Source organism: Malaclemys terrapin, chromosome 6 (genome assembly GCF_027887155.1).
Source record: "Malaclemys terrapin pileata isolate rMalTer1 chromosome 6, rMalTer1.hap1, whole genome shotgun sequence".
In the NCBI taxonomy this organism is placed as follows: Eukaryota; Metazoa; Chordata; order Testudines; family Emydidae; genus Malaclemys; species Malaclemys terrapin.
Window position 1 is genome coordinate 107,901,613 of NC_071510.1, and position 25,810 is coordinate 107,927,422.

Genomic DNA, 25,810 nt, shown 5'->3' on the forward strand with positions numbered 1-25,810 from the left:
ACCATTTCTTAGTGATGGGGCAGTTTGTGTACAAAGGGCCCAATTTTGCAGATGTTGGACCAGAGCTGGATTGTAACATAGTGCACAAGCCACTTAGTCTATGTGTGGGTGGGGGAACTAAGGGTTCTGAACAGGAGGTACGGATGCCTGCGGTGAGGGGATGTTCTGCCAGTATCCTGAAATGCAGGCATATGAACCAGGTATATTTACAAATGCTTAGTTCTAATTCAGCAAGGTTCAATAAGCTTTACTCCTAGAAAGTCCCAGTCTCTTTGTGGTGGGCATGACGCTCAGGAGTAGGAGCAGCAGACAGTCCTAGAAAGTATCTTAGGGCTCGTACACACTACCACTTACATTGGTGTAACTTATGTCGCTCAGGGGTTTGAATAAGCCACCTCCCTGAGTGATGTAAGTTACGCCGACCTAAGTGCTGGTGTGGACAGTGCTATGTCAGCAGGAGAGCTGACATGGAGGTGGTTTTATTATGCTGGCGAGAGAGCTCTTTCCCATCGGCATAGGATGTCTTCACCAAATGCACTACAGTGGCGCACCTGTATTGGTGCAGCTGCACCACTATAGCACTTCTAGTGCAGACTAGCCCTTAAAAAAACTTGTAGGTGCATGAAAACTAAATTAATGTGTCAGAACAGTAGAGGCTAACACACTGCTAGTCCATTAGTAAAACCAAAAGGTTTCATTCCAGCAGCTTTGAAGCAATAATGCACTTTCCCATGAAAACTTAAAAGAAGAGGTGAAAAAAGGTTTGCTTGGTATGATGGAAAGGAATGTCAGACACTACTTTGGTCAGACATTCCCATTCAATTTATTCCCATTACCCACCAAGTTCATTTACAGGCCAAATGCACTGGCTATTTATCAAGAAGGTTTAAGATTAAGTTTACTGCCCATTAGCATTTTTGAATTATCTATATTGTTGGAATGCCATAAAAACATGGAAGCAATACAAAACAGCTATAAAAACTGTATTATCTGCATAGTTTAAACTTTCTACACAGTAGTGTTCTTTGTTATTTTTTTCTTCCCAATACATATACTGTACCACCAGAGCTGGTTTATAATTACCCTTAATAAGTCCTATTATTTTAACTTCATTGTTGAAATAAAGGGCTAACGATGCAATTTTTCTTAACAATTTGGACTAAATCCTGCTTCAAGTCACTGAGACTACTTGCATGAGCCCGGTGAACAGATTCAGTTCTTTGTCACCAACTGATATACATTTGTGTACTCACACTCTCTCTTTTAATAGGCGCGCGCACACACACACACACAGTTTGTAAATGCAATTACATATGCACTAATAAACAAAATATACGCACTGTAAATTACACATTTAAACTAGGGGTGTCAATTAATCGCAGTTAACTTGCATGATTAAAAACTCAAAAAAATAATAGCAGTTTTAATCAGACTGTTAAACAATAAAAAAAAAGGAGGAGTCCTTGTGGCACCTTAGAGACTAATAAATGTATTTGGGCATAAGCTTTCGTGGGCTAGAACTCACTTCATCAGATGTATGAAGTGAAAAATACAGGAGCAGGTATAAATACATGAAAGGATGGGGGTTGCTTTACCAAGTGTGAGGTCAGTCTAAAAAGATAAATCAATTAACAGCAGGATACCAATAGAGTACCAAATGAAATTTATTAAACATTTTTGGATGTTTTTCTACATCTTCAAATATATTGATTTAAATTACAATTATAAAGTGCTCACTTTATATTGTTACACCTCTACCTCGAGAGAACGCTGTCCTCGGGAGCCAAAAAATCTTACCGTGTTATAGGTGAAACCGCATTATATCGAACTTGCTTTGATCTGCCGGAGTGTGCAACCCCTTCCTCCCCCCCCGGAGCACTGCTTTACCGCGTTATATCAGAATTCGTGTTATATCGGGTCGCGTTAGAGGTGTATTTTTATTACAAATATTTGCACTGTAAAAATGATAAACAAAAGAAATAGTATATTCACCTTATACAAGTACTGTAATGCAATCTCTTTAATGTGAAAGTCAACTAGAAATGTAGATTTTTTTGTTATGTAACTGCACTCAAAAACAAAACAACGTAAAACTTTAGAGCCTACAAGTCTGCCCAGTCCTACTTCTTATTCAGCCAATCACTAAGACAAACAAATTTGTTTACATTTATGGGAGACAATGCTGCGTGCTTATTTACAACGTCACCTGAAAGTGAGAACAGATGTTCGCATGGGACTTTTGTAGCTGGCATTGCAAGGTATTTACGTGCCAGATATGATAAACATTCATACACCACTTCATGCTTCGGCCACCATTCCAGAAGACATGCTTTCCCGCTTGTTTAAAAAAATGTGTTAAATAAAATTTTGACTGAACTCCTTGGGGGAGAATAGTATGTCTATTGCTCTGTTTTACCCAAATTCTGCCATGTATTTCATATTATAGCAGTCTCGGATGATGACCCAGCACATGTTGTTTGTTTTAAGAACGCTTTCACGCAGATTTGACAAAATGCAAAGAAGGTACCAATGTAAAATTTCTAAAGATCTCTACAGCACTCGATCCAAGGTTTAAGAATCTGAAGTGCCTTCCAAAATCTGAGAAGGACGAGTTATGGAGCATACTTTCACAAGTCTTAAAAGAGCAACACTCTGATGCGGAAACTACAAAATCCAAACCACTAAAAAAGAAAATCAATGTTCTGCTGGTGGCATCTGATGAAAGTGAACATGCATTGGTTTGCACTGCTTTGGATCGTTATCGAGCAGAACTCGTCATCAGCATGGATGCTTGTCCTCTGGAATCGTGGTTGATGATGAAAGGATGTATGAATATTTAGCACATCTGGCACATAATTATCTTGCAACACTGGCTACAACAGTGCCATGCAAATGCCTGTTCTCACTTTCAGGTGACATTGTAAACAAGAAGCAGGCAGCATTATTTCCTGCAAATGTAAACAAACTTGCTTGTCTGAGCAACAAGCTAAACAAGAAGTAGGCCTGAGTGGACTTGTAGGCTCTAAAGTTTTACATTGTTTTATTTTTGAATGCAGTTTCTTTTCGACCTGCCAGTCAAAAGTGATGCTCAAGATACAGGGGCTTGCGCAAAGGCTGCAGACCAGATGGCTTCCATTTTGGGAATTTTCCTTTCTTCCTTTGTGGTTCATAATGGAGCTGAGGTTGGTATTGAGCCGCACACAGCATATGTTGGGATTGGGACTAAATCGTCTCTTTTACCCCGGTGTATAGATTCCCAGCGACCTGAGGGTAGCCATGGAATCCTTCAGGGTTTAAAGGCGTTGGTCTTTTCAGCAAAGAGCTCGTACTCTCAAAGGGAAGATCTTCCACCACAGACTGCACCTCTTTCAGGAATCCTGACAAGTGGAGCCACAATGCCCGTTGCATCACCACCACCGTGGAGATTGACCCAGCTGCCATGTCGGCGGCATCAATGGCCGCCTGTAGTAATGTTTTTGCCACTAGTTGGTCTTCCTGAACGATGGCAGTTTATCAATAAAATCATTACGTTTGTTGTAATTTGTGTAGTCGTATTTGGCCGTGAGCGCCTGATAGATGGCAATACGGAACTGTAAGGTGGCCAAGGAATATGCCTGCCTATGAAAGAGATCAAAGCACTTCCAATCCCTGTCGTAGGACACAGCCCTGTACTGGTGTTGTTGGCCATGGGAATTGACAGTGTCCATCATGATGGAACTGGATGGCAGGTGTGAAAAAGGGACTCTGATTCCTTTGCAGGGACATAGTAATTTTTGCTTACAAGTTCAAGCTACTGATGCTGGGCTTTGGCACACTGTTTTAGCCAGGTCTAAAATGAATTAATTAATTATGAAGACAACCCTTCAGGACGACGAAGAATGGAAGATACCAAGGAGCTGATGGTGGGTGTCCTTGGCCTCTTCTAGTGGTATGTGGAAGGTGTCCACCAGTCTCTTCACCAGCTCCTGGAAAAGACAGAAGTCGTCTGCCAGAGCTGGTGGGAGAGGCATGACAGCTTTGTCTGGAAGGGGGGAGGATATGGTATTTGGTGTTATGTCCTCCTCAGTACTGGCTTCCTGTTCCTCCATCTCCTGAGGCAGTTCTGAGGCCCTAGATACTGCTGCTGAGGTAGTGTGCCTGGAGAATTCTCAGGCAAGGCTTGAAGCTTGTGAGGCAGGCTTTCGGTGTGCTGCCCAAAGAGCCCATTATGGCCACTGTGGTGGCATAGGATCTGGTGCAGCTGCCCATGGGTGAGTGTACCAAGATGGTGGTGGTGGAGGAGACATCTGTGGGTACATTCTTGGACCAGAAGTTCAAGGTTGTGGGCAAAACTCACATCCGCCGGGAGATTGAGGTCAAAGAGCTACCTCCATGAAGACAATCTTCTGGCAAAGCTCTCTGTCCTTGTGGGATCTTGGCCAGAGCTGCTGGCAGAGGCTACACTTTTGTTGTATGTGGCCCTCACCGAGGCAGAGGATGCACTGAGAGTGCATCCGGGTTTGCATCGTTGTAGGTGCGGCACTTCTTGAAGCCCAGGTATCTGGGCACACCCTGCTAAGGGGAAGGGTCCCCGATGGGAAAAAAGACTAAAAGAAGAAAAAAAAATTTAAAGGTAGAAAGAACAGAAAAATAACAATCAGAACTACAACTGGAACTATACTGGGGAATACTGCAAATGCAAACAGGAGAACAATAGTCTTAACGGACTGCTAATGGTGCCATCTCTAGCTAGGGGTGGTTGACAAGGAACAGAGGAGGGTTAGCGCCTGTGCACTTGTGGCACAGCACGAGGAGAGACAGCACATGTGCGGGCCTAATGGACACTGCTACCGAAGTTTTCCAATCAGCAGCGCAGGGGCGCAGACACACCTATAGTGGAGCACCCATAAGGACACTACTCGAAGAAGAACCAGTGTTGACAGAGCCATGCCAGGGTGATCAATATAAGGGAGACCTAGCATTGCACTTTGGCCAGAAGACAGATGGGGGAAAAGTATACAGGAGACCCTCTGACAACGGCAGTAGAAAAGCATCTGCCAATGAACCAGGGCTGTGTCCTGCTCTGGAGCAGAATGGTTACATTTTGTGTTGTCCTTTGTTGCAAACAGAGCAACTTGGGAAGTTCCCGAGAGCTGGAAAATGGACCTTGCTATGTGTGGATGAAAGGACCACTTGTGGCGATAGATAAACAACATGCTCAGGTGATCTGCAACGTAATCTGAACCCCTGTAAGGTAATCAGAAATATAGAGTTGTCGATGCAGCAATCCCAGATTAGTATTGTTTCCCAGCAAAGTAGCATGGACCAGGTTTCCCCTGACTTGTTTATATAAAAACATGGTGGTCATATTATCTATCAGCACCAATATGTCTCTTCCCTTGATGCAAGGAAGGAACATCATGCAAGCTAATCAGATAGCCTACAACTCCTTCATATTTATGTGCAGTCTGAGATTTGGGGACACCAGAGACCTTGTGTCTTCAGGTGTCCCAGGTGAGCCTCCGAACCCAGGTCCAAGGCATCTGTGACTAAGGTCAGAGATTGTTGAGGTGGGCAAAAGGAAATCCCTTGCAGATATCGGTCGGGTCTATCCCCAATCTAGTGAAGATAAAATGTTACTTGGTACGTACAGTAACATGTCTATCTGGTGCCTTTTTGGAGAATACAGCCTTGAACGAGACTGAGATGCAGTCTGGTGTACTGGACCACTGGACACGTATGCTGCTACGTGTATGCTGCTACGTGCCCCAGAGGCTCTGCACTGTCTGAAACCTTGCTAGTGGTAGTAAAACCTGGCTACTGTCAAGTCCAAGATTGCTCCAATGTATTCCATTTTCTGTAATGGAGACAGGACTGACTTGTCTGAGTTGATCAGCAGGCTGAGTGCATCGAAGATGGATTGGATTATGCTTATGCTGGACACTATCTGCAACCTGGATTGACCTCTTATCAGCTATTTGTACAAGTAAGGGAAAACATGGACCCCTGACATCTGGAGGAAAGCTGATACTACTGCCATACACTTTGTAAAAACACGGGGCAGTCGAGAGACCAAAGGGGAGCATTGTGCACTGATGATTCTGACAGTGAATCTCAGAAATTTTCTGCGGCACTGATGTATTGTCACATGAAAGTAGGCATCCTTTAAATCGAGAGGGGCATACCAGTCCCCCAGCTCTACAGAAGGGATTATGGAAGCTAGAGTGAACATCTGGAATTTTGATTTTTTAAAGAACTTGTTTAACTGCCTTAGATCTAAAATAGGCCTGGCACTCCCTTTCGGCTTTGGGATCAGGAAGTATCGGGAGTAAAACCCCTTTTCTCTGAAAAAGGGAGGGACATCCTCTACAGCTCCTACAAGGAGCTATTGTATTTCTTGCAGTAACACTGTCTCGTGAGAGGGTGGTCCCTGCAGAGGGATGGGGAAGCAGGATGGAGGTAGAAATAAACTAGAGCATATATCCCACTCCTACTGTGCTTAGAACACCATCGATCTGTTGTGATGTGAGTCCAAGCATGACAGAGTAGAAAAGGAAAAACTGGAAAAGAAAAAAGATGGCACTTTTAGAACTGTTAGACTGCTCTCAACCTGTCCATCCAGGGATTTCAGGGCTGCTCTACAGTTTTTGAAGGGGGATAATATACAGGTACTTGAACTCCTTTGAGAGGAAATAGTACCTCCTGTCCACTCTTTTTGCAGTTGGAGGCAGGGAAGCTGGTCTCTGCCAGAAGATCTAAGCTAGCCTCATTTATAGGGTGTGCTATTCTGGCTGGAGATGCAGATGTCAATATGTCCACCAGCTTGTGAGATTTTTTTCCTGGACCTCCTCCACTGGATGTCTAGGGCCATAGTCACCCCCCTGAACAATTTCTGATGGGTCTTAAAATCATCAGGAAGCAGAGAAATAGGCTCCACTACAATTACCTTATCAGGAGATGAGGAAGAGGATGCCAATAGTACTGGGGGATGGTCCAGTTCCTGCTCCTTTTGCAGCTGGTCATGAGAGGGATCTCAAATCTGTTCCGTGCCAGGCTTGCTACCAATGCTAGAGTGCTTGTGCTGCCTATGCTCTTGATGATCAGTAGATGAGCTTGCTGAGGTGTCTGCGGGGATGTTCCTGAATGACACGAGGAGACCCAGGGGCTCTAACCAGGCAATGCCCAAGGATTCCTTCTATAAGCTCCTTAATGTAACTGAGGCTGAAACCAGGACAGGCAGGTAACATACTAGTGACTTTGGAACTGGCTAGGCTGGGACACATAGGATCCTACTTCAGAGTTTGATGAAGCAGCTGCCTCCTTTTGTGACCATGGTGATGCCACACCCATTGGTACTGGTGAAGCAGGTTCAGACTCTGAAGAAAGGGGAGTCAGGTAGGTCATCTGTGGCTTTGCTCTTGACAGTACTGATTTAATCAGTATCCTGACGTCTGAATCGATGGAACTGCCCAGTGCAGAGGTGAAGGCGCTTACGATGGTACCTTGGAAACGCATGACAGGTGAGTCTCTTGAATTGCAGGTAACAGCAGGACCGAGAGATTCAGCAACTCTCTTGCAACCTCAAATGTCTCAGGAGTAGACCACACTAGGAAGACACTCTGCGGTTCCATGCTGTGAGGAGATGCTGATGAAGGTGATTCACGGACCAGTCTCGACATGCCTGTACTGGGCTCCAGAGTCAATGAACTCCCCTGTTTAGAGGTGTGCTCCAGGGAGTGCCTTCTCCTTGAACACACCCGTCTTTAGAAAGGCTTGACCTCTTTTGCCAGTCCCAGCACCTTATCCAATTTCCATGACTCTTCCTCAGTACTGGTGATGCCAATCTGCCTCTCAGCACCAGTAGTGCTGGAAGTGAGCTAGTGGTCAATGCCAAGTCGTTTGTACCTGGAGTGAGGCAGACAGCTCAGATGAAAGACATAGCACCTATTTGAGGAGCAGATACTTTACTCTTTTAGAATGGAGGCTTAAAGTCCTTACACTTGTTGCTCACAGCTGGGATAAGGGTCACTATTAGGCATTGCCTTATCACAAGAGTGCCAGGGCTTGAAACCTGGAGAGTGCAGCATATCTTTGGTACCGGGTGCCGGAACCACACAAAACAATAATTAAAAAAAAATTATTTATAAACTAACTATAGAAAGGCCACTATTCACAGGATTTGCCTAAACACTTGCAGAAGCAAAGAGAGGGAGCTCCAAAAACCATCACGGGTGGTAGGAAGGAACTGAGGAACATCGGGGTGGCTCAAACATTTATGCCTGAGCATGGTGCGGGAGGCAGCAGAGGACACTCATGTAGCCCTGATGGATACCGCTAAGAGAAAACTCTCTGACAACTGTGCCAGTGGAGTGCACAAACACCTAAAGTGTAATGGACATGTGCAATCTCGAAGAACATATTCATCTTCAATTACAATAAGTGTTCTATTTACATTTTTAAGTGACTATAGAGAAAAAAAAACACTATGAAATCTTTCAGTAGAAAGCAAGTAAATTGTACCAAACTGCTAAAAGAATCTTTCTGTAAACCACAGACAAGATATTCATCTATCTCTTTATAAGCCCGTAATCTTTCTAACAAGCAGCACGTACAACTTGTAAGCTGCAGAAACTCTGTATGCCTTTAAAATCCATTCATTCTTCAACATTCCTCAATTTGTTTATACTTCATCTTACATTGCAATTTGAGAAAAACAAGAAAAAGAAAACACTAATGAAAAAGCTGAATTGTGCAAGCAACTGAAAGGCACTGAGAAAACAGATTACTTTTATTTTAAAACGGTGTTTTAGAGTAATTTCCCCCCCCCCTTTTTAAAGATGAATGCTAATACGTTTAACTGTGTTTTTCTTAGATGTGCAGTGTTGAAGTTGGATTCTGGACAGACCAATTTCAGAGGCATTATTAGTGCTGGCCTATAGAAAATTATGTCATGAGATCAGCTTTTGTAAATCTTAATTCTTCATTTAGTAATTCCAGTGTTCCATTTTATCCATTGATTATACTCAAATTAAGAGAATATCAATCTTAAATTTTAAAGCTACAAATTAGGAAAAAGTAGAAGTACTAAATGTTTATGGATAAAAGTCATTTACTACAGTTTTTAAAAAGGACTATTTAGATACTCTTGGGTCTCAGCTCCCAAAAAGGAGACAGGCTGGAATCCTCTCCACACTTCTCAGATATTTGGCCCTTTGAGGCAACAGTAGTTCAACTCCTCTCAATTCCGAGAACTGTCAGTGGCCCAATACCCAGTCTAGAACATCCTGTTTCAGTGCCTAGATGAGTAAGAAGTAGATAGCTCCTCAAATTGCAAGCATTTAGGAATTTCCAATAATCCTAAAGAACTGTTATGCTAGGGCAAGACTGTCAGGAAAAAAGTCAGTCATTGAAAATGTTATTTCCCTTCCAAACTCAGAGAACTTGGGTGGGTGAGTAGAAATACAGTCAAATGACATTTTCAGAGAAACATATTAACAGGTAAGAAACTACTTTTCTATAAAAGACCAACCAAGATTCCCACTCTTGTGGAACAAAAAGATCCAGTGGAGTCTCTACAAATCTCTTCTGACTGCTATTGTAAAATGAGCTCTCTCCGCCTGCCAGTAGGAGATGCAGCCATCATGACCAGTTCCAGATTCTCACTCCTGTGGACTTCAAATTCAGTTTTACTGGAGTTTTAGTGTCATTTTCGTCATTTGCACTATGCCCCAGAGAGGCTACTCACAGCACCTGTCTCCCATGTTTTAACTTACAGAGCTGAATATGCCTTTGATTTGTCATGATGTTCTAGAGGGGGTATTGATGTACTGATATTTGAGGCTGTACTACTGGTGCCACAAAAAGGCCAAAAATTTTTGAAAGCTAGGGTGAATTCTGGCCTGTCTCACAGCAGGTACGTGATACCAAAGTGTAGGAATCCTATCAATGTTTTCTTTAGAGAAATTCTTTAATACTAAAGTAAAACTGCAATGTGGTATAACTACTATAGATAAGATGTGAGTTAGAATAAAAAAGTTTTACCCCTCAAAACTCACTCTTCTTTATTTCTTCCTTAATTCTCTGTGTTTTTGATTTCCAAGTCTTCCAACATAGAAATATTTGCTATAACAAATTCAGCCTCAGGCAGATTTCACTGCAGGATCAAGAAAGATCAGAAAATGGGATCTAATGAAGAAAATTCTTGTACAAATATCAGTCTCAATGTAAATGGACTCCTGCCAGAGTCTTGTTGGGCTGTGCCAGTGAAGACTGATATGGCTCAAGAAAATGGGTGAATGGGAGGTGCCTGTCATTGAAAGGGGAATCAATGAATTGGCTTACTTGGCCCAGTGGGGCATATAATTGGCCACCTGATATTCTCTTATCAACCATCGTGGATGTTTCATATTTGGTGCGCAGACGTCCACAACTTTGTTCCACTCCAACTACTACAATCTACATTCTTGCCTGTGTACACCACTATGGCAATTTGTTTTATATGATATAGTCTTCACTTTTGTATTAGGAAATAGCTGGGTAGTTCAAGTCATACATATAAGCCTTCTTGTATTATAGGTGCATGTATTTTAGGACTGCATATTACTGCTGACAAAGGATATTCCTTGTCCAAGGGTTTCAGATAGGTGACTTACATTTTGACACAAGAATGCCAAGAGTTCTGCATTTACCCAGGCTATCCCATAGCACTGACTCCGCCAACTACTGGGGACAAATATGAGTTTTCCCCTGAAGAGAGCTGAATCTTTTAACATGAGAACTGGTGGATTCAATGGCACAGGCATGTGTGTCAGAATTTTTGGACTTATACATGGCTTCACAACTGGAGAGGGTACCCAGGAAGTCTCCAGGGGAACACATTTCATATAGGAGTGGCTATAAAAGTAGGGACCTTCCTTCTGCTTCAAGGACATCTCGTCCCAGGGTTTAGTAGAATAAATAAAGGTGGCATTTTTTCAGAGAATTCTACACTGTCTTCATTCAGGGATCCCCTCGAAAATGAGATTTAAGGTTAATGAAGATTACATGTGTATTAATGGAAATTATATGCACATAAAAATAAGAAGTGCCATCTTAATTTTCTTGTGTGAAATGCAAAAAAAAAAAAAAGGATCACTTGATTTAATTTACATTTTGAATTCTACTTTAGAAGAAAAATAAAATACATACAGCATCTGTGACTTCTATTTCATACACCTTCTGGAATATCTCCCGTTCAAAGAAAATAAGCTTCCCATTGCCACCTCCTTTCTTAATAGAGGTGCCTGTGACAATTAACTTATCATCTGGGCTGAAACAGCAATCTGTCCTGTAGATAAAATAAATCATCATCATAATGGGCACACTTGTAATATGTTTGGGAACATCATTACAAATACAGTTAAACGAATCTTCAAGACAATCCCTTTTATCTGTTACAGTTAATACAAAAGGTTTTTAAAACCTATTGTCAATGGCTTAACTATGTCTGACAACTAAAATCATACGTACAAATAAAGCTGTGCACAAAATATCCAAATTTGGCAAAACTAACAAAAATACCCCTTTTTCAGAAGTCTTATCAAAATTTCAGCACTGGAAACAAAAAAAATCAGCAATTTCCAAATCAGCAAACAAATGAGTAGGTCATGAAATCTGTTTTCACCAATGAAATATCTGTCAAATTAATTTTAAGCTGCAATTATAAATCTGAGGAACTAGAACCCACCTATGTAGAGCATAGGGCACCTGATATTCCCACACTGTCACCAGGAGTCCATGCAGAGGCACAATCAGGGAACACTGTGGCAGGTAGGTGCCACAGGAAGTACCATCCAAGAGACCCAGAGTGATAGTTCCCTGTGGCCGTCTAATTGGCCAAGTGCCCCTACTTAACCCCGGGGTTGCCCCAGGAAGTTGTCTGGGCACCCACACAGACTTTGGCTTACTGCAATGCCAGACTTTGCCTCATCTCCTGATCTCCAGTCTCTGACTCCAGCTTGACTTCGACCCTGATTCTTGCCTCTCGATTCTAGCCTGGTACTCCCTCTGATGTCCAGTTGTCTACTTCAGTTTGACTCTGATTCTGCCTTTTGATTCTAACCTGGCACTATTTCTGATCTTCGATGTCCAACCCTGGCCTGACTGACCCTGACTCTTGTTTATGGGATTTTGGCTTGCAATTCCTCCAACCAGGACCGTCCCTAGCTATTTTCGGCGGCGTGGCTGGGAACCAGGGGAGCGAAGCAGGCTGGAGCCGGGTCGCTCTACTTACCGGTGAGGGCAGGCCTGACCACTTCTGGAGTCCTAAGGGGAAGGGGTGGAGTGGGGGCAGAGCAGGGGCGGGAAGAGGAGGAGCAGAGGTGAGGGCTTTAGGGAAGGGGTGGAGTTGGGGCGGAGCAGGGGTGGGAAGAGGTGGGGCTGGGGCGGAGCAGGGGCTTTGGGGAAGGGTGGAGTGGGGGCGGGGTTGGGGTGGAGCAGGGGTGGGAAGAGGCGGGGCTGGGGCAGAGCAGGGGCGGGGGCCATAGGGAAGAGGCGGAGCAGGGGCTGGAGCAGCAGGCAGCTGCATAGGGCACAATTTCCTGGTGCCCTACACAGCTGTGTACTTTGCACATGGACAGGGACAGGCCTGCCTCCCACTCCTGTCTGGTGACTCCCGTCCCTGAACACCTCCACTCAGTTAGAGCCCCTAGGCCAAAGGCTATACACCCTGATCACTTACAGCAATTGTAAGTAGATGGTCAAAACTATTTTACAACATGCTCCTTCCTTTCTCTCAATGCTAGAAACACGGAAAGAGTTCCAAGTCTAAGACTGAATCTGTCTTTGACTTATTTCTGAGGTATCATTTGAAAACTACCAATCTTCAGTGAGAGGTGTAACTGGCTGTGCTTAAAACAAGGTGTTCAGTACAAATCAAAATAATAAAATAAATACAATACCTGCCCACCAAGAGCTCGAACACAATAATTTCAACATATAGATGCTACATATAATGTCTAGTTACCTACTTTCCAACTCCGCTCTCCTGCATACTACAGCTGCTAATTATTAAATATTATTAATCATATTTATTATGGGTAATACTTTGGGACCAACCAAGAGTGGGTCCCCATTGTGCCTGGCACTGTACAAACACAGAGTAGCAGATGGTTCCTGGGTGCGGAAGGGGACAGCATACTCAAGCAGAGTGAACTATGTGATGACAGCAATCATGCTAGCTGCATAATTATTGTCATTTTTGGGGGGGTGGGCTTAGTTAGGAGGCAATAAACTACATGAAAAAAAAGTGAAGAGAAAGGGGACACTGAAGGGAAGGGAAGGTGACAGGGCAGGGGAGTGGGAAGTGAGAGGGGCAAGTGTAGAGTGAAGCAGAGGTGAAGTGACTGTGAGGGAGGTGGAGCAAGAGGGTTGGTGCAAACAGCCAATCTGCACAGGTCAGAGTTAAAACTGTAGAAACTTGTCTCAATATCCGAAGGTCCCTGCTTTGGCTTCTTTCTGCAGCTGCTCTACAACTGGAGTGTGTGGCTGGTTCCTCTGAAGTTTTTCCCCCAAGGTCAGATGGTGGGAGGTTGGGGAGAAAGCGGCACCACCTGGCTCCTAGTGCCTCCTGACTGCTTGAAGGTTGGGGTCTCCCCGGAACAGTTCAGGGTCCAGGGATGGCCCCAACTGGCCCCCATTTTTACCCTCATATCCCACTACAGCTGTCCCTGCTTTGGCTGTTTCTGCAGCTGCTTCTACTGGCTGGAGTAAATAAAGTACTTACATTGGGAAGAAGCTGGACAGACCTTCAACTGAGTTAAGAGGTTTTTTAAATTGCCTGATATCCCATGTTTTTAATGTATCATCGCCTATGAAACAAACAATAAATAAATGACAAAAGTTAGCACATATGAGTCAAGAATTACATATTTGTAGGAACTTAATTTTTGTCCAGGGACCCAAAAGCTAAATAAATCAATAAAACAAAAGCAGAAAAAAAAACAGTATGTTTAAGAGGGCGGGAGTGCTACATGAAAAGAATGAGCTGTTTGTGCCTAAAATGATGGCTTCAAGTTCAATAATGAGAAATACCACCTGTAGTGTTCCTTGCTGTATGCTTCAATGAGACTGTCATGGACTTTTCCTCAGAGGCAAAGTCCTACCAACATCTACTTTATGACTTTTAGCTGTTTCTAGCAGAATGGAAACTCCTTAAACAGTAATCCTTCCTGTGCTTGTGGGGTTTTGGGGCTGTAAGAGATTTTTTTCAGGGGGAGTGGGGAGTTGTCAATTTAATTTTCATTTACTTTTCACAAGCTAAATCACAAAGGTTAAAATGGAAGGAGCAGTTCAAAAGTTACATAAGATATATGGAGCCAGATTACAGCTCGTCCTATATGGGTGCAAAGGAGGAGGAGAGAGCATAAGGAGCTCTCCCCTTTTCCTTAGAAGACACACAGCAGCCAAGCATGGAGTGCAGGCATTAGCTACCTGAAAGGGGGAAAGGAAGGGTAGACAGAAATTAGTCCCAAATCTCAGCCTACTTTCTGCACCAGCCAGCTGAGCAGTTACAGATGGTGCACACACTTCACCCATTACAAGTGCACCAAAATTGCTGCATGTGTTCTCCCACTCACGGGTGTGCACTGGGCGGGTGGTGGGGGGAAGCAGGGGCACACTCCCCTCCCCAATCAGCAGTGGCACAGAACTCCTCAAGGGCCAGGGTGGGGAGAGCGAGCTCCTCCTCTGCAGGGGGTATCCATTTCCTCCGTCTGCAGGGGGAGAGCAAGCTCCATCGGCCCCGAAGCCATGGGGGATGGGGTTGGGGGAGAGAGCCAGAACCACCGGCCCCAGGGCTGTGGTGGGGAGAACCAGGTCCTCCGGCCGTGTGGAGCAGGACGAGGGAGGCAGTTCCTCCGGCTGCAGGGGCGGACAGAAAGTGTCCCTTCAAAAGGGGCCACATTTTTATTCCTGTGTATGCTCCTCTTCCTACTGAAATTCTGAGGGAATCAGCCAGAATTCCTTGTGGGAGACACACTGCAGGACAGCCCCTCCAATAAAATTGTGACTGTAAAAGCCAGAACTACTTCACAATAAGTCATTTATAGCAGTTGTCATGTGTCTTTGATAAATGTGGTATGAATCAGCAAGTCAATCAAAGTTATGCTATTTATTCCCTTTTGGTAGTTATGTCATATTAACTACATGTTAAAAAAGGCTAGTTACCTGTAATTCTTGTGTGTAGAGAGATGTGCATATCTATGGCTTATCACTCTGGGGTACTTATTTCCAGAATAAGAGGAGGCAGAAATTCTCATAGTTCTAGAATTTTGAGTTTCTGAGGCACCAACAGGGTCCTGCATATTACAGAACCCTCACTAAGGCAACTAGCTGACCTCCTTGCATTCCAGGTCAGTTCCTTACAAAGGTGAGAAGAGGAACTTGCAAATAAAAGTCATTTAAACAGGTACTAGATTAAATCTAGATAAGAAGTTACAGAATTCCCTTGAACTCTGATGGGAGGGGTTGGGTGAGCGATAATGCACAGAAATGCACACAACTAGAGCACAAGAATTAGAGAGAAGTCATTTTCTTTTCTCCAAAGATATTCATCGCTGTGGATTCCCGCTCATGGAGCCTAAAGAGGGTATCTAAAATAAAATGTAATGGAAAAATGGGTAACAGATGGTAACAACAGAAAATCAAGATAGGTGGCATGTCTTTGAATGAAAGCAGCATGTGTGTGTGTGTGTGTGTGTGTGTGTGTGTGTGTGTAAATAAAATATGAAGGACTAAGATACCTCTTCAACATAAAAGCTTGTTGAAAGGTGGCAAATTTCAATAAAATTATTTTGACCAGAGTAAATCTATGTTGGTTGGGAATGCAAGGGGAGGGAAAAGAGAACAAGGGTTTTGAACTCCCTGTCTTGGGAATATCTATTTTTTTTAGGGTTTTCTAATAGTGCCCGTCCCAGTAGTACCCAAGTGTTTGTTTCTGTAACATGAGAAACAATAATTATTGTCTAGATGCTAAAACAAAAGCACCAGTGCTTTGTTAATGTGTGCAAAGAACACCATTTGGCTAATTGCAAATTTCTTGGATAGGGACAGATCTGAGGCTAGCATCCAAGGCTGCTCTGTCCCTAATGGAATGAGCCTTGACATGATCTTTAAGCTGCAGACCCACCAAGCTGTAGCATGGAGAAATGCAATCAGACAGTTATTTAGACATAGCTCTCTTGCTAACAGCAAACCCTACTGTATTTGTGTGAAAAGAAGAAGCTAGAAAGACTTTTTCAGGGCTTTGGTCGGTTCCAGATAAAAGTCCAAGGTCATTTTCACATTCAGTTTCTGGAGAAAGGCCTTGTTGGGATGGGCACTGACAGATGTGGGAGAAATGTTGTTAGAATGACTTGGTCATTAAGGCAGAACACTTTAGATATAGGATGCATCCATAGAACTACCGTATCAATGAAAATTTAATATGAATGTAAATCAGACACTGGTGCCCCAAACTCACACTTGGAGGTGAAGTCACCGCCACCTGGAAAATTACTACATGATTATCCCACAACACCAAGGTTTATTTAATAATGATTTCTAAATGCATCAATCCCTATAGAGGCTGGAGCAACACTGGTCTACCTTCAACTAGTTCATGACAGACTAAAATAACTGCCAGATAAATCCACACAGAATAAGTTTTTAAATGTAGCCTCAAACAAAGAAAGAAGGCAGTCAAGCAGTTTTTTAAATGGGACATTCAGAAGAATTCACATTAGGCCTGAGCATACCACATCACAGTTTTTTCCCCACTTCAAGTTTTAAGTCCTTATGGCAGACTTCTCCTGAGAAGCTGGGATGATTTTATATAGTTGCGGAGAAACACAATGCCTCTAACTATCTCCATGCCAATAAGCAGCACAAGGATCCCAGGGTGGGTTTACAAGCAGGTGCCCTGGTCCATGTGATTATTTGTGGGCAGACTCTTAGAATGATGGGATCAGCCACAGTCATTCCTAATAAGGTTTAGATCCAAATTTGCTACAGTTAACAGAGAGCTAACCGAATAATGCCTTCATTTTTGCTGACCCAAGATAGGTCTTTTGCAAATAGCCTTCAGTCAAGGTAGAACCAACATGCTGATGGGACAGGAGAAAATGCTGATCAGGAAGACTGTAAAGTATACAGGCAGGTGAGGGAGATACTGTGAAGCAAGGGTGCTGCCATAAATTGGAAAGTGAACCATATGATAATCTCCGGGGAGCTCCACTGTTGACATCAGCCAGGAGAGCAACTGACCTGGAAATGTGTGGCCCAGTCTAAGTCACCAAGTGAGTGTTGCATAAGGCTCCCGTGCTAGTGCCTGAAAGGCTGTAAACTTTAGAGCTGTGGCAGTTTCCCTCAAGTCTCATGCTGAATGCACAGATCCAAGGATGATAATTGAATCATCACAAAGATCACTGGAAAAGATTCATTTCTCTGCACTAACAACAAAGTTTATAGATTAAGATAAAATTATTTAAAACACACAGAAAAGCTATTTACATAAAAAGGTTAACATAAGAGAACATCAAAATATTAAATGTATGAAAACAAAAACATATCTTTAACACTGTCTAAATATTTTCTGGCCCTTACATGTGTGAGAAAAATGGAAGGAGAGTATGCATGAGCATCCCCGTTTTCTCTGAGCAATGCAGGGACTCCTATGCTGTTGCACCATTGAAATGTACATCACCTCAAAGAAGGCAAGGTCACAGCCCTGTACTTCTGCAATGGCTCATGCACACGAGGCTGGAGAAAGACAATTAAGGAGCTACCCAGGAGACAGAAGCTGCTCATCACTCCCCACATGGGCCAAAAGCTAAATGACAGAACATGGACCTGGGAGAGAAATTATTTCGCATTTCTACACTTATACCATCTTCTATGTCTCTCAGGTTGACCGGGTCCTCCAGACTTCACCCTTCCAAAAGACCATCCCACTTGGCATTGTGTTTAAGAATATTAGCTTCTCTATCCATGAAGAAATTATGGCTGCTAGAACTCCAAACCTTCCAAAAAACCCTCTGAGCGCCATAAATTCATAGATTATAAGGCAAGAAGGAACCACTATGATCATCTAGTCTGACCTCCTGTATAACACAGACTGTAAGACTAACCCTGAATTAATGTCTGTTTGAACTAGATAATATTTTTTAGAAAAACATCAATCTTGATTTAAAAATCAAATATTAAAAACAGGTAACATAGCTATATAATATCCATTTTTGCCAATAAATATCAATGTTTTATTTAGGTGAATGTCAAGTTTATTTACTTAAGCAAATACTTATCGAAGTAAATCCAAAGTTATTATTTACCTTAAGGAACAATTCATCTTGCTGTTTATCAAAACCAGGGCGGGCTCTACCATTTTTGCCGCCGCAAGCAAAAAAAAAAAGAAGTGCCCGAACTGCCGAAGCAAAAACAAAACAAAACAAAAAAAGCCGCTCAGACTGTGCTGCCCCAAGAATAGACAGAATGCCGCCCCTTAGCATGCGCCACCCCAGGCACGTGCTTCCTCCACTGGTGCCTGGAGCCGACCCTGATCAAAACAGAAGTCTGTATAGATCAAATTTTTCAAAATCATGGCCAATATGTATTGTTACACACTCTCTAAATCTATTAATCAGAAATACTGTATCTGGAATCGCTTCACATTCATCAAGAAGTTCTAAACCAAACAGTTTTTCCTTCTAAATATTTTAAATGGGAGATGTTTAAAAACTGAAAAAAAAAAAAAAAGAAGTATATTCATCTCTGAGTCATACAGGTAGCACATATTTGCACATGCCATCTGAAAGCTCAGAGGTGAATAGGTTTCATTGAATTTAGCTACATATAGTCATGATCCACTGGTTTTCATTTATAGGTGACTCTTAAATAGTCAACTTAAGAGTTGTTCACCTCTAAGAAGATACACCAAGAAATGTATTGAGCCACGACATGATTTTTCAGAGATTTTTATCTTATAAACAACAAGAGAAGTTCACTGTAAGTTCTATATAATACAAGAATATAAAACTCAGTTCTATTTTTATGCAGGGCCGGCTCCAAGCGAAGAAAAAAAAAAAAAAAAGATAAAGCCGCGATTGGCGGCACTTCCGCAGCAGCTCTACCACGCCGCTTCATTCTTCGGCAGCAATTCTGCAACCGAGAGACCCGCCGCCAAATTGCCCCCGAAGACCCAGACGTGCCACCCCTTTCCATTGGCCGCCCCATGCACCTGCTTCCTGCGATGGTGCCTGGAGCCGGCCCTGTTTTTATGATATATTAGTAGCTACACTATTGAATCACTCTTAATTGTTAAGATAAGAAAACATTGTCAAACATGCTTTTTTTAAAATAACGAAATGTGTAAATATCACTTTCTTAAATTTCTGTCAGGTGATTAATAGCTAATAATTGACAAGAACGAAGCCAGGAACTCCCATAAGCAACTCCTCTGCTGTTCCTTTTCCCTTGTGCCTGCAGCTGAGCTCTGCCTCACCTCCCTCATCTCCGAATCAGAATCTACATCAGATGCAGGGGAGGCAATCAGGCTTTCAGTGAAAGTCCCCATTCCCCCAAACAATGATCCTCTCTTTGATCCTCAGCACTTGGCAGGTGTGCTAATCTATGACTGCTGGATCCACACCTGCTTTTATTGGTACAGATCCAAAGCAATAATTGTATTAAAACATTTACCAAACAAAGAATTTAAAATAAAGCATGAATCCTTCTCATTTTTTAGTATAGCAGATATATAGAGTTTAAAAAATCATCTAACCAAGCAAATACTGTATATTAAGGTAATATTTTTAAACACACTAAGGAGCCATTTTTTATGCTTAAATCCTGCAATACTATAAATCAAGTTTTTATACAATTTAAACTGAAATGTGATAGACTAATGATTAAGAAAGTTAGACATAGTGTGACCAGTCATCTGGATGCCTGATCATCTGGATACACATTCTGGGGACAAATAAGGATGGGAAGAACACGGGGGAAGGAAGTGCAACAACACAACACTAAAAAGACACAAAAGCCTACCTAAAAAGACACAAGTTCCATAAATTCACAAATACAGAGCTTAAGAAAATGTCCTCCGAAGGAAGGTTATCATGTGGAAGGACAAATGAAGAAAACGAATAGCATAAAGAGAAAGTCTGATTAGAGCATGATAGGCAGCTTTGAAAATCTCACCCTATAACAGCAGGAGGAGACTCAGAGAACCATTTATAAATGTTTCATTATTTATACAGGAGCACAGAGGTTGACAACACTTTACAGGCAAATAAGAAGCTCCCTTTTTCATGGTGTTTACAATACAAATTAGATAAAATACAAACAAATGACAAAAAATTACAGTGTATAGACAAGTGAATTGGGGAGAGAATAAATAATAAACAATATAAAGTGAATACTGCTCGAGAGATGGAGGCTTTTCCACAAAGAACAAATGAAAAAAGTTGTTACTTTTGAACATTTTGTATTAATTTTGAAAATTTCTTAATAGTTAATTTTGTTTGTTTTATTCAAATTTAAAATTTCTGATTTTGGTGGATTATTATTGCTCGGGTTAAAAAAAGATTGGAATTTGTACAATAAAAACATAGCAAAATAAATTAAATATTTTTTTTCAACAATTTCCCTTAATTATTTTTATAAATGTCCTTCCATAAATGTACCACAGGTGTTCTCAACATTCAAGCCCACCTTACAAAACAGGACTTTCTATTGTAATCTATATGGAACTGGAGCCATTAATACAGTGATTCCGATAAAGGAGCTTCTACTTTAAATAAACCAGCCCTTTGATCCTGCTGTGCATAGACTAGGAAATGTTTAAAAGCACATATTTTAACATCCACAAAGTTTTCAGGGCAGTACTTCTTAATTTCAGTACTGAAGACTGCTAGTGGGCATTGTGACGCAGTGTGCCAGGCTGCAAAGCCACTCACTCAAATTTGGCTCAGGTGCCCCTCCATCATGATGGAAGGATGGCTGGACCAAATTTGAGTGGCACCGCATCCATGTGCAACAGGTCACAAAGACACTCACTCAAATTTATTCAGGACAGAGGGGTAGCAGCGAAGTTATGACACGATGAGCAGGAAGCCTTGCCGCACTCCCTTAGAAAGTTTGACATACTTCCCACATCCATGTTCAGAACTGCTGATGAAGCACAATTTTAGAGCAAGGTAGGGTAATGAAAGATAAGATTTGCGAAGTATTTCAGATTAAAAAAAAAAAAAATCCAGAAAAAAGCTAACTTCTGATTTCAATGCATTATTTTCCTAGCATGAAAAATTACCTCTAGGTGATATGATTTAAAATGGCCAGAATTTCTTTCCCACGTTAGTTAATAGTTAGCATAAATCTAAACTTATTTCATTAAGCAACATACATCAAAGAGCTTTTTATTCACCTACCTCCTCGACTAGCAAGGATAGTACCATCATAGGAAAACGTCAAGCATGAAGTTTCAGTGCCAGGAGCATGTGCCTGCCTGCAGTGGAACTTTGTATGAACCTGTTTGTCAAGCAAATAACATATTTAAAAACGTTGTTACTTCCAGACTGAATATACTTATTTCCTTACAGCATTAAGCATTCTTTATTACATTTCCTGTCTTTTTTTTTTTTAATAGAAAATCATTTTTGAGTCAAGGAGGGGAAAACAGTTAAACATTTCTATAATCTTTTTAAAATGTTCCTTTTGCATTATAGATTATTATTATTATTAAAGCGGTTTTAAAGGCAAATTTTAACTTTTTACTACATTTCATTTTATAGTACAGAAAAACAATTGCACATCTACATACAATCAATACCCACATGTAACTCCCATTAATGAGAAATAAAAGATTGAGATTAAAATATTTTTATTACGAGACACTCAGTTCTCATCACTCCTATAGCAGGTTTATAGTTTAAAAATGTCAAAATGCATTATAAATATTTTGGATAAGACTTAAAAGAAGGACTAGGAGAATTTCTTTTGCCAAATTTAGAATCTGCCTAAGATCAGGGGTTATAGATTTAGAATAAAACTCAAATATTCTGAGGTTTGAGTTCCATTTTGCACCTGAAAAACTCATATTTGGAAATGCTGTATATTTTTTGTTTTAGTCCTAGAAAAAGGGCTGGAATTACTTTTATACATGAATCTTTTGCTTGCATAGAACAGACTTTTATTTAACCAAGACAATCCGCCTTTGTCTTGAAATTCCCTTATATTAAAAAGGGAAAAATGTTTTGTGAAACTCAAAAAACGTTCCGTGAAATCTCTAACTACAAAAAGTTTTACAGGTTTCACAAAACCCAGGTTTCTCTCTTCCTTGCTTAAAACAAAGGTCCTAATTATTAAAGATACCAAAGCACTTTTCACAAACTTACGTTCCACTTAATTAAATTCCCGGATATTTCATTTAGAAAATGCATCCTTCTTTATTTTCTCTCCTTAAATGCTGTGTACAGCTGTACTCTGTTAAAGAAAAATTATTTGCTACCCAGATATATCTGCATTTCTGTGATTCTTGGGGCTTGTCTACACAAACATGTAGTTTGCGGCAAACTGGGATGTAAATCTACCTTGTATTAGAATGCGGGCATTAATTGTCCATGTGGACCACACTGATATACACTAACAGGTCCTTAGCGTGTTTTGATTTAACCTGCTTTGAAATGGGTCTAGATCAGCGTTTCTCAAATGTGGCCACCACAGGCTTTTCTTGCAGCCACAGCCTTCTGGGTCGTTATTGGTAGGGGGCAAAGCAGTGGCCCCTCTCTGGAGACACAAAAGCCTGAGGAGCAGGCAGCCAGTGAGTTCCCCACTGTCCTAGGGTGGTGGGAGTCGGGCTTCAGCCCTGGGATGGCAGGCTCCAGCCGCAGGGCTTTGGGCTCTGTTCCCTGAGCTCACTACCCCTCCCATCACCTCTGGCCTCCACTGCCTCCCGTAGTGCCCCATTACCCCTGGCACCGCTGCCTCCATACCCACCTCCCCATCTAGGGCTCAATTTGTCCCCGTGATTGCCAGGGCTGAGTAAGTCTGCAGTGAAAAGTGATATTTGTGTGTTTGTTAATATCACTTTTCACAGCAGACTTAGTAACTAGCAAGTCTAAAAAAAAGCAACCAAAAAAAAGCTAAAATACAATAAGACAAAAGACAAGAACGTGCAAAGCACCTTATTTGAGTTTCTATTCTGTTTAGGTCCAGTAAAGAATAGAGACAACTGTACATTATTTTTATTATTGATTCTCCAAAAAAAAATCCTACATAAATAAATTACAATGATTTGGACATGTATATGTGCATATTCATTTGTTTTTCCTAAAGTTAATTAAGTATTTTAGGAAAAATTGTTAGAGCGGCCACCAGCAAGAGCTGATGGCCACGTTCTGAGGCCACCAAACATTTTGTTGTGAGAACCCCTGGTCTAAATCAAAGTGCACTAAAAAACTGTTGGTGGATGTCAGCAAGGTCTACATGATCAGTTAGTGTGAAGCAGGCTAGTGTGGGATAGATTCATACCTAAACTTGCCATAAACTAAGTGTTCACGTAGAAAAGCCCTTGAACACAGTTTGTGTAAAATGACAAAAGTAATTCGTACATATATGCATGTTTTTAAATCCTTCAGTATGGAAGATTCCATATATAAATTTAATCATAGGCAGTTAGAATTAAGGTTGTCTGCCACTTCCTACTATAAGTGTTTTCTCTTGCTTACAATTTTGCCAAACTTTAACCATTTGGGTTAAAATTCTTCATGTTGGACGTCTGCCTCAGACTGATTTTTTTTTTTTTTTTAATTCGAACCCATTTAATCTAGTTGTCGCCAACAACACGGCTAGTGAGAAACAGTGTTTTGAGCATGATAAAAGATTCTTGAAACCTTTTCTCTGAAATACTTTAGTGTGCCTACCCATTGGAGCAGGGGCTTGAAATTTGACGGACAGTGGCCTATGTGTCAGGTTTAAACCTTTTGCCATCCTTGTGAAAATCTGCTCAAATCTGGCCAAGTTATAAGCCCTTGAAAAACTACACTTTTCAATATGCTCAGTAGAGACTTCAATTTTAACAGCTAAAATCTAAGATTCCACACAGTGAGAGACCATGATCCAACCCATGACTGTGGGGGCTCAGATTCCTGTAATTGCAACTCCTGGCTGATCTGAGCCAAGGTGAGGCAAGGCACTGGACTTGACAGCAGGCTCTCTCCTGTGCTCTCAATGATCCCTTCACTCCCTTGCTGGCACCCAGCTAGTGTGGAGGAGAAAGCTGTCTGATTTGAATATAGTGGGGACAAAAGACCAGGATGAGGGAAAAGGAATCTAGTTAGACTGGGATTGGAGGTGGAGAGAGAAACTGTGACTGGGAGTTGAAGGGAAAGGACATTGGGACTGATTGGGCAATGAGACTAGGAGCTGTTTGTGAGGTAAAGACTGAGATCCAGCTGGCTGGGGGAATGAGACACTGATGTTGGATGAGGAGCTGGAGGGAAAAAGGGAAAGATTGGGATCAGTTGGACAAGGAGACTGGGATGAGGAGTAGGTGAATAGAAATGGGACCAACTGGACAAAGAGACTGAGACAAAGAGCCAGGAGGGATTTGTGGAGGGTGGGGATGGGGAAGAAGAGAGAGACTGAGATTGGTTGAGGAGCCTGGAGAGAGAGGCTAGGAGCCAGTTGGAGAAGAAAGAGACACACTGGACAAAGACCCGGTAGTGAAGAACTGGGGCTCACTGGATAGGAGGCTGGACAGAAGGAGTTCGACAGAAAGGGGAAAAAAGGGCTGGCTGGGCAGGAGACTGAGATGAGAAGCCTCAGGAGTAGAGACTGGGACTGGTTGGCAAGGAAATTGGGACTGAGAAAAGGAGCCAGGGTTGAGGAAGAGACAGGCCTGGGACAGACAGATTGAAGGGGACAGGGCAGAAGGGTCTCTCCCCACTAAGGAACACTCCCCTCTGCAGCCTATAGCAGAACCCAATATTTCTCAGTGTCTCAATTTCTCTGCTGTCAGCAATTATCTGTGGAATTGACCAGCAACGTGTGTGTCTCATCCCCTTCTAGTGCTAGTCCACATAGAGTATGACGATCTTCTATTGCTATCAGTTATCCATTACCTCAAGAGGCAGAGGTCTGTACAGTGGATCTAAGCTTCCAACACTCCTGAGGACCCATGTGGGTGACAATATGATGCCACATGATGGAATTTCTGTTTTATCAGTTTGCTTTTAAAAAGCTAGGTTATTACACACAAAAAACTACATTAAAAACATTATTAAAGTTTTAAAGTCAAGCACTCAAAAGTTAGGAAATGTCAACATTAAGGTTGTCTATAGAATGTTCTCTGTGCCTCAGCTCCCCATCTGTAAAATGGGGACAGTAACACCTCTATCACCTCACAGGGCTGGGGAGAAGATAATTAATTTTTGCGAAGCACACAAACACTAATGATGAGCAACATAGAAAAGCCCATGAGGAAATTCAATAATTCCGTCTTCCAAGTTTAAGCAGTATGCAGTAAATAAGGCCTACGGCCACACATTGAAAAATTGAAGAACTGTTCATTAAATGAACACCATCCATCCTGTGCATTGAATGAGGCAGGGGTTCTGTGGAAAAAATAGTATGGTATTATGCAATTAAAGACTGTATCATAATGCATATGCACAAGTAGGATAAATTAGGTTCCACAGGCAACCTTGATTCTGACATTTATGAACTTTAGAGAGTTGACTTTGCAAACTAATAATAATGTTCTCTAATGTAGTTTTCTGTCTGTAATATATTATATTTACAAATTAAGGGCCCAGATATT

At 41.9% G+C, this 25,810-nt stretch overlaps 1 protein-coding gene across 2 annotated transcripts in view; it reads right to left on the reverse strand.

The window, feature by feature from the left end:
• The window catches only part of WDR70 (WD repeat domain 70), a 257,225-nt gene that overhangs the window by 37,988 nt on the left and 193,427 nt on the right, over positions 1–25,810 (reverse strand). For both annotated transcript variants that reach the window (XM_054032053.1, XM_054032054.1), the window contains exons 11-13: positions 21,420–21,519; positions 13,742–13,826; positions 11,167–11,305 (exon numbers count right to left, since the gene is read on the reverse strand). In XM_054032053.1, coding sequence (XP_053888028.1) covers positions 11,167–11,305; positions 13,742–13,826; positions 21,420–21,519 — 324 coding nt within the window. The remainder of the gene's footprint in view (positions 1–11,166; positions 11,306–13,741; positions 13,827–21,419; positions 21,520–25,810) is intronic.